Source organism: Entelurus aequoreus, linkage group LG09, assembly GCF_033978785.1.
Source record: "Entelurus aequoreus isolate RoL-2023_Sb linkage group LG09, RoL_Eaeq_v1.1, whole genome shotgun sequence".
Taxonomy (NCBI): Eukaryota; Metazoa; Chordata; class Actinopteri; order Syngnathiformes; family Syngnathidae; genus Entelurus; species Entelurus aequoreus.
Genome location: NC_084739.1, coordinates 74,489,292 through 74,499,714, shown reverse-complemented (window position 1 = coordinate 74,499,714; position 10,423 = coordinate 74,489,292). Strand labels below are relative to the sequence as shown.

The following is a 10,423-nucleotide window of genomic DNA, read 5'->3' as shown; positions in this document are numbered from 1 at the left end:
TGGCAGTTATGTTTGACCCCTGAGGGCTGATCATAAAGTTTTTGATCTTATTACACAGTGTCCTATTGCAGTGGTTCTTCAACTTGTTTCACCAAGTACCACCTCAAAAGACCATAATGACCAACATTAAAATACAGCGCAGTAGGCCAAAGTATTTATTAAAAACAAGACAGGTTTTATTTAACAAGTATATTTAATATTTTGGCCACTGTTACATTACACACTGAACATTTAATTGATTATTTGGTGTACCACTAGATAGAACCCAGTTAGTGTACCATTGTCTGATAATCACTGTTTTATGGGTTTTATTGTATATATATTTTAATTTTTTTTTGCATATATTTTCTTACAAATTAAAAAAAAAATCTGGATTTTACAGTTAAAAAATAGAAGATTCATGGGAGGTTTTTTTACAGCATATTACTGTAAATATGTCAGATCAGTTACCAGAATTTTACTGTAAAATAGACGTTTTTTGATGACTAAATAGAAAACTGCTTTTTTATGGTAAAATATTGTCCACTGAGCTGACAGGTTTTTTTAAACAGTAAAAACAACTCCATTTTACGGTTTATTACTGTAAATGGCAAAACACTACCAAGATGTTTTACAATAAAAAACTGGCAGCTCAGTTGACAGGATTTTATCGTCAAAAACATTGTTACTGTTATTTCCGTTTACTGTAAAATGCTGTTAAAAAAACATTAAATTTCACCATTTTACCGTGAAATATACTGCCTTTTTACAGTGTACAATTTGATGGATTTGAATACCTTTTATTGTCATTGAATGGGAACAACGAAATTGGGCAGCAATCCAGCTCAGTGCTTTTAAAAAACAACCTACATAAAATAGTCTTAAGACAACAAACTAATAAAACAATTTTAAAACATAATAAAATGTTAAACAGATTAGTCAAGCAGACAAAAAGTTTTTATTTCTATTTTAACAAAACAAAAAATTGTTTGATTTGCATGATGGGTCAAATGCAGAGGACAAATTTCACCACATCTAGTGTGTGTGTGACAATCATTGGTACTTTAATCTTTATCTTTAATATTTGTTGCATTATGAAGTTTAAAAATCATGCGATGACATGGAGTACATGTATTTTTTTCTGTCAAAAATAGAAATAAGGAATACAGTTGGTAAGAAAAACATTATTTCAAGGCTTGTTTTTGGGTTTTTTCAATTTTTTGTTTTCTTTAATGTTAAGGATTAAATGTTTTGCAGAGGTGTACTTATAACTAGAGCTGTCCGATAATGGCTTTTTTTTGCCGATATCCGATATTGTCCAACTCTTAATTACAGATTCCGATATCAACCGATACCGATATATACAGTTGTGGAATTAACACATTATTATGCCTAATTTTGTTGTGATGCCCTGCTGGATGCATTAAACAATGTAACAAGGTTTTCCAAAATAAATCAACTCAAGTTATGGAAAAAAAATGCCAACATGGCACTGCCATGTTTATTATTGAAGTCACAAAGTGCATTGTTTTTTTTAAACATGCCTCAAGACAGCAGCTTGGAATTTGGGACATGCTCTCCCTGAGATAATCCTGATACCCACTACAACTATGGGAAATACTATACTTTGACTTTCACAAAGTGCATTATTTTTTTTAAACATGCCTCAAGAAAACAGCTACAAAAACAATGAAGGCACACAGCTTCTGTCCAGAGTATACTAGAGTAATAAAGTAAACAATAACGTAGTCCTCCTTTAGTGCAAGACTGCCAGGCATGCTGTATAACAGGAAATTATAAACTGGGCTCAATCTGAACAGCTGATATGGGCATCTACATATATGATTTGCCTGAGAAGCTGGACAGGACAAAAAAATAAATAAATTACTTTTTGAAACCGATACCGATAATTTCCGATACTACATGTTTATTATTACATTATTATATTATTATTATTATTATTATAAGACATCTCTACTTATAACTAGAGATGTCCGATAATATCGGCCGATAAATACTTTAAAATGTAATATCGGAAATTATCGGTATCTGTTTTTTTTATTAGCGGTATCGTTTATTTTTTATTAAATCAACATGAAAAAACACAAGATACACTTACAATTAGTGCACCAACCCAAAAAACCTCCCTCCCCCATTTACACTCATTCACACAAAAGGGTTGTTTCTTTCTGTTATTAATATTCTGGTTCTGACATTATACATCAATATATATCAATACAGTGCAAGGGATACAGTCCGTAAGCAGCTGGTCCACTAATAGTACAAACCTTTAACAGTTAATTTTATTCATTTTCATTAATAACTAGTTTCCATGTAACTGTTTTTATAGTGTTTTACTTTCTTTTTTATTCAAGAAAATGTTTTTAATTTATTTATCTTAATTTATTCTTTTTTTTCTTTTTTTTTTAAATGACCTTATCTTAACCATACCTGGTTGTCCAAATTAGGCATAATAATGTGTTAATTCCACGACTGTATATATTGGTATCGGTTGATATCGGTATCGGTAATTAAAGAGTTGGACAATATCGGGATATCGGCAAAAATCCATTATCGGACATCCGTACTTATAACAATTTTTAATAAATATGGTTCTATTTATAGTCGCGGCGACTATTTAAAAATACTAAGTGAATAAGTATAATTGCTTCTAGTACAGTACTTATTTTTCTCAGGCTAAAAGGAAACTAAACGTTTTAAGTGCAACAAGTTGTGTGTTGTCACTCAATAACCGCATGAGGACGCTGCTGAGCGTCCCCGGGGCCAAACCGGAAACCCCTCCCCCCGCCCGTGTGCCCCGGAGAGCGCGCGCAGCCAGCGGGCGGAGTCGGAAGCCGGAGCGAGCATTGGTCCGTCCGGTCTCCTCTTCCGCGGCGTCTTCTCCGCGTCCGTCGTCGGATCCCCCTGGAGCGACTTGTGGTCCGCGTCGCGGCAGAAGAGCAGCGAGCTTCGGGAAGGAACAACATTGACGGCGGGAAGGGACTCCGCCGGCCCACTCGTCCGCCCGGCGAGGCTTCGCAATAACGCACGGAGGCCCCGCAGTGTGTCGCAGCCTCCCGGAGGCCTCCGGCGCCGAGTGGTGGAAATGGACGCCTTCAGCGGAAGTCTGGGTGAGTGGAAGTTGCCGCCCGCAAAGGTCAGCGGATCACCTGCGGGGGAAACATGCGCGTTCGGTGGCATTACACGTGTCACTGCGCTCCTTTTTTCATTACAACGCCGCACCGCCCACCCCCGGCGGCTGCTCAACCGTGAAGCGAGCGCACTCCCTGGAAGGCAGCGCTAATTAAACATTCTTTGTCTTTCTTTAGCCTCGGGATTCATTAGTGAGCAGCAATATTTCCACTTTAATTCAATAACCTGCCTCGCTGGACACTTTTCTCGCCGATATGCTTCCCAGACCAACATTTTATTGAACTTACGGTACTTGAAAACCCGCCCTGGCATTCATTAATATCTCCATTAAATGATTGCTAATCAGCTCCGATTCTAAATCCATTCAAAATCGATTTGAATACAATTTCTCTAATCTTTATTTATAGTTTTTTTCTGAAACTTAGCATTAAAAAAACCTGTAAATATCAATTTCAATATTGGTTTAAATCTGCTCTTTAAGTCTTTAAATACTTTGCATGTGACTGTAAATACTAGGGGTTCACATCTGAATCACTCTTCTTATTCATTCCGGTTCTAAATCGATTCCTAATTTTCAAAAATCGATTTTGAATAGTGTTTTTTAATTGATTTTAAACTTTTTTTTAAATATAAATACACTTCTTAAAAGACGTTAAAAGGCCAACTCTATGCAAACAGAATCGTGATTCTTATTCGTTCCGATTCTAAATCGATTCCTAATTTTCAGAAATCAATTTAAAAAAAAATTTTTTTAATTCATTTGAAATTTTTATACATTTTTTAAATGATGTTAAAGGGCCATCTCCATGGAACCAGAATCGTGATTCGTATTCATCCCGATTCTAAATAGATCCCAAATTTTTTAAAATCGATTTTGAATAGTATTTTTTAATTGATTTAAAAAAAAATTGTAAATATAAATACACTTCTTAAAAGACGTTAAAAGGCCACATCTATGCAAACAGAATCGTGATTCTTATTCATTCCGATTCTAAATCGATTCCTGATTTTCAAAAATCGATTTTGAATAGTGTTTTTTAATTAATTTTAAACTTTTTTTAAAAATATAAATACACTACTTAAAAGACGTTAAAACGCCACATCTATGCAAACAGAATCGTGATTCTTATTCATTCCGATTCTAAATCGATTCCTAATTTTCAAAAATCGATTTAAAAATGTTTTTTTTTTAATTCATTTGAAATTTTTATACATTTTTTAAAAGACGTTAAAGGGCCATCTCCATGCAACCAGAATCGTGATTCGTATTCATCCCGATTCTTAATAGATCCCTATTTTTTTTAAATCGATTTTGAATAGTATTTTTTAATTGATTTTAAACATTTTTTTAATATAAATACACTTCTTAAAAGACGTTAAAAGGCCACATCTATGCAAACAGAATCGTGATTCTTATTCATTCCGATTCTAAATCGATTCCTAATTTTCAAAAATCAATTTAAAAATGTTTTTTTTTTAAATTAATTTGAAATTTCTATACATTTTTTAAAAGACGTTAAAGGGCCATCTCCATGCAACCAGAATCGTGATTCGTATTCATCCCGATTCTTAATAGATCCCTAAATTTTTTAAATCGATTTTGAATAGTATTTTTTAATTGATTTTGAACATTTTTTTAATATAAATACACTTCTTAAAAGATGTTAAAAGGCCACATCTATGCAAACAGAATCGTGATTCTTATTCATTCCGATTCTACATTGATTCCTGATTTTCAAAAATCGATTTTGAATAGTGTTTTTTAATTGATTTTAAACTTTTTTAAAAATATAAATACACTACTTAAAAGACGTTAAAAGGCCACCTCTATGCAAACAGAATCGTGATTCTTATTCGTTCCGATTCTAAATTGATTCATAATTTTCAAAAATCAATTTAAAAATGGTTTGTTTTTTTAATTCATTTGAAATTTTTATACATTTTTTAAAAGACGTTAAAGGGCCATCTCCATGCAACCAGAATCGTGATTCGTATTCATCCCGATTCTAAATACATCCCAAATTTTTTGAAATCGATTTTGAATAGTATTTTTTAATTGATTGTAAACATTTTTTTAATATAAATACACTTCTTAAAAGGCCACATCTATGCAAACAGAATCGTGATTCTTATTCATTCCGATTCTAAATAGATTCCTAATTTTTTATAAATCAATTTATAAAGTTTTTTTTTAATTCATTTGAATTTTTTTTAAAGACGTTAAAAGGCCATCTCCATGCAACCAGAATCGTGATTTGTATTCATCCCGATTCTAAATAGATCCCACATTTTTTAAAATCAATTTTCAATAGTATTTTTTAATTGATTGTAAACATTTTTTTAATATAAATACACTTCTTAAAAGGCCACATCTATGCAAACAGAATCGTGATTCTTATTAATTCCGATTTAAATCGATTCCTAATTTTTTGTAAATCAATTTATAAAGTTTTTTTTTTTAATTCATTTGAAAATTTTTTAAACACGTTAAAAGGCCATCTCCATGCAACCAGAATCGTGATTGTATTCATTCCGATTCTAAATTGACTCATAATTTTCAAAAATCGATTGAAAATATAATTTTTTTAACTGATTTTAAATGCAGCTGAGATCGGCTCCAGCAACCCCTGGCAACCCCAAAAGGGACAAGCGGTAGAAGATGGATGGATGTTTTTATATGGATACATTTTTAAAAGACGTTAATAGGCCATCTCCATGCAACTAGAATCGTGATTCGTATTCGTTCCGATTCTAAATTGGCTCATAATTTTCAAAAAATAGATTTAAAAAAGCCGCGAGGGACAAGCGTAAATAAAAATGGATAAATGGATGGATTTTTGAAATTATTTTTTTAAATTGATTTTTTTTTAAAAGTATATGAATTACTTTTTTCAAAGAAGTTAAAAGTCCATCTCCATGCAACTACAATCGTGATTCTTATTCATACTGATTCTAAATCGATTCGTAATTTTAAAAAAACGATTTAAAAAAGTATTTTTTAATTGATTTTAATTTTTTTTTTAATGAATACATTTTTTAAAACGAGTTAAAAGGCCATCTCCCTGCAACCAGAATCCTGATTCTTATTCATACCAATTCTAAAACGATTAATAATTTTAAGTATTTTTTATTGATTTAAAACATTTTTCAATATTTAAAAGGCCATCTAAATGCAACCAGAATTTTGATTCTTATTCATACCGATTCCAAATCAAGTTGTAGTTTTCAAAAATTTATGAATTTAAAAAAATTTTTTTTTTATAAGAATGCATTTTCAAAAGGTCATCACTAGTGACGTGAAGTATATTTATATAGCGCTTTTCTCTAGTGACTCAAAGCGCTTTTACATAGTGCAGGGGTCGGCAACCTTTACCACTCAAAGAGCCATTTTGGCAAGTTTCACAAATTAAAGAAAGTAATGGGAGCCACAAAAAAAATTTTTAAATTTAAAATGAAAAACACCGCATACAAAGCTTAAATGCTTTGTGCTATGTTAACCAGGGGTCTCCGACACACGCACCGGCACGCACTTTAATGTGGAAATTTGATGTTAGTGCAGCCCGCAAGTTTTGAATTAATGGCGCTTGATAGCGTCATACTTGCCAACTCTCTCATTTTTCCCGGGAGACTCCCGAATATCAGAGCGGGATGACACTGCATTTGGCGCCCTCTACAGTCTGCCCTAACAGTGTACCTGCTCGACCACACGTAGAATGCAATTTCAGCTTGCTCACTTAAGTGACAGCAAGGCGTACTACCTCAGCAGCCACACATCTTACACTGACGGTACCAATACCCAGAATCCCATGCAGCCCTAACTCTTCCGCTCAACCAACGCACGGAGAGGGGGGGGGGGGGGGGGTTGATGTGTGGGGGGATTTGGTGGTAGCGGGGGTGTATAATGTAGACCGGAAGAGTTAGGGCTGCATGGGATTCTGGGTAATGGTTGTGTTGTGTTTATGTTGTGTTACGGTGGGATGTTCTCCAGAAATGTGTTTTTCATTCTTTTTTGGTGTTGGTTCACAGTGCGGCGCATATTTGTAACGTAACAATGTTAAAGTTGTTTGATACGGCTACCGTCAGTGTAAGCTGTGTGGCTGATGAGTAAGTATGCTTTGCTGTCTCCTGTGTGTGCAAGTAATAACAACATGCAACATGTGGCTGGACTGGCACGCTGTATGTAAATGCTATAGAGGACAATTACTGCAGTGCAATTAGGGCACGCCCTTTATTTAGTAATTAGAGTGTAAATAGGATTATTTTTTCCCTGGGAGTAATCTATGAGAGACACTGAGATCCATAAGTCTCCTGGGAAAATCGGGGGGGTCGGCATGTATGTAGCTGAGCCGCATCAGAGTGGTCAAGGAGCCGCATGCGGCTCCGGAGCCGCGGGTTGCCGACCCCTGACATAGTGAAACCCAATATCTAAGTTACATTTAAACCAGTGTGGGTGGCACCGGGAGCAGGTGGGTAAAGTGTCTTGCCCAAGGACACAACGGCAGTGACTAGGATGGCGGGAATGGGGATCGAACCTGGAACCCTCAAGTTGCTGGCACGGCCACTCTACCAACTGAGCTATACCGCCCCAAGAAATAAAGTGATCACTATACAACCAGAATCGTGATCTTTATTCATACGATTCTAAATCGATTCATAATGTTCAAAAATCGATTAAAAAAAATGTTTTTAATTGATTTAAAATGTTTTTTTAAATTGATACATTTTTTAAAACAAGTTCAAATGCCACCTCCATGCAACCAGAATTGCGATTCTTATTCATACCGATTCTAAATCGATTCGTAATTTTAAAAAATCAATTTTAAAAAGCATTTTTTTAATAGATTTTTAAAAATGTATAAATGAATACATTTTTTCAAAGATGTTAAAAGGCCATCTACCTGCATCCAGAATCGTGATTCTTATTCACACCGATTCTAAATCGATTAATAATAAATAAATAAAAATGGCTTAAAATGTGTATCTCCTGTATATGAGGCAATTTCCTTGCAACCAGAAGAAGCTTTTGTAACCTGTTCTAAAAAAGTTTCATATTAATTATGATATCAAATAACACATCGCGAGAATTGGTTTGAATTGAGAATCATGATGAATTGAGAATCGATTCTGAATGAAATGGTCTCCCCAGGAAGCGGTGAAGGATCTAATCGTTAGGTGCCCAAAGATTCACACCCCTACAAGTTGAAAAAAATGTACTTCATGTAACAGCATGTCTTCTCTATTCAGATATCTGATCATGCAACAATATCTCTTTTGTAACTATTTGAACATAACAATCTAAATCCAAGCTTTTTTATAATCAAATTAACTTAATTAAAATTAATTAATTAATAGTAGCCCTAAAATTGTGACAAGCGGCCCTCAATAAAAACAGTTTGGAAAAAGCTTAAGTGAAATCAGTCAAACAGAGAACAATGGTCAGTGTTTCCCATAAACTGCCAAGATACCTGTGGCGGTGGGGGCGTGGCTATGGGCGTGGTCATCATGACATCATCGAGTAATTTGCATAATTTACTACAATGATATGATTTTCTCTAAAAGGCTAAAAAAATGTATACTTACTAATAATAATAATAGTTTTGTTTTAAACGTCCATCCATCCATCCATTTTACAATATAACTACAACACTTTATGTACATATTTATATACAGATTTGATCAATAAGTTATTCACTGAAATATATTTATTAATTGTGGTTCTTACAAAAAATATATCTTATAAAATATAAAAGCTAAAATGTCTCTTAAAGCTCTGCCCCTTTAATTAGTGCATACTAAATAATTTAACTTTAGCCTACTACTACAACCATATTATTTACCAGCAACATAAAGTGAAACAGAGGCAGAGGTGTCCTGCCACAGTCAGTAACAAATAAACAGAAAACAGTAGTGGTCAAATACAAATAAGGCAACGAGAGAAGTATCCTACACTTCTCTTTTGTAAAGTAAATCTGAACAGCCTATATGGGCATCTACATCAACTATATGATTTGCCTGAGAAGCTGGACAGGACAAAAAAAATCAAATAAAATAAATAAATAAAAAATATATATATATATATATATATAATTTTATTTTTTTTCCATTTGTGGCGGACGTAATTCTTTCGTGGCGGGCCGCCACAAATAAATGAATGTGTGGGAAACACTGATGGTAGATATGAACAACATGAAGCTATTTATTATTAACCGTCTGGAATTGACTTATGCTCTCTTTGTTTTTGGTGACACCTCGTGGTCACAATGCAAAAAGTTAAATAGTGCGGACACGTTTGTTACTAGTTAGTTTGTAATCCTGCCTTCGAGACTTTGTATGTGTAAGTTATATGCAGTGATAATTATTTGATACATGTTTATATTGACAAATGTGTTGTTTTACACTGCAATATTGTTCAATTATTAGAACATATGACTAGCTTGTGTGCTATTGTGTCCTTAGCTGTTGTGGAGCTGTTAGCTCCGAGTGGCCGACAGCTTAGCCTTTTGTAAATGACTTGAGTAAAATAGAAGAAATTGTGTGCTTATTGGAGGACATTTAGCTTGTCCAGCTTTGCACAAGTAAACCCTCTGCAGGACTGCTTGCATCGCACATGATATCACACACAGATGATATCACACACAAGTAAACCCTCTGCAGGACTGCTTGTATCACAAATGATATGACAAACATGTAAACACACTGCAGGAATGCTCGTATCGCACATGATATCACACACAAGTAAACATGTTGCAGGACTGCTTGTATCGCACATGATATCACACACAAGTAAACATGCTGCAGGGCTGCTTGTATCGCACATATCACACAGAAAGGAACACACCGCAGAACTGGTCATATCGCACATGATATTACACACAAACACGCTGCAGGACTGATTGTATCTCACATGATATCACACACAAGTAAACACGCTGCAGGACTGCTTGTATTGCAAATTATATCACACACAAGTAAAACGCTGCAGGACTGCTTGTATTGCACGTGATACCACAAGTGAACACGCTGCAGGACTGCTTGTGTCGCACATATTACACACAAGTAAACATGCTGCAGGACTGCTTGATTCGCACATGATATCACACACAAGTAAACATGCTGCAGGACTGCTTGAATCACACATGATATCACACACAAGTAAACACACTGCAGGACTGCTTGTATTGCACGTGATACCACAAGTGAACACGCTGCAGGACTGATTGTGTCGCACATATTACACACAAGTAAACATGCTGCAGGACTGCTTGAATCACACATGATATCACACACAGGT

At 34.6% G+C, this 10,423-nt stretch overlaps 1 protein-coding gene across 3 annotated transcripts in view; it reads left to right on the top strand.

Moving 5' to 3' along the window:
• Positions 1–2,806: 2,806 nt before the first annotated feature.
• The window catches only part of LOC133657707 (echinoderm microtubule-associated protein-like 4), a 44,314-nt gene continuing 36,697 nt past the window's right edge, over positions 2,807–10,423 (top strand). For 2 of the 3 annotated variants that reach the window (XM_062059333.1, XM_062059332.1), the window contains exon 1: positions 2,808–3,110. In XM_062059333.1, the coding sequence (XP_061915317.1) occupies positions 3,086–3,110 (25 nt within the window). In that variant the 5' untranslated portion in view covers positions 2,808–3,085. Of the gene's footprint in view, positions 3,111–10,423 lie in introns of all 3 variants that reach the window. The other variant, XM_062059331.1, reaches the window with a different exon arrangement.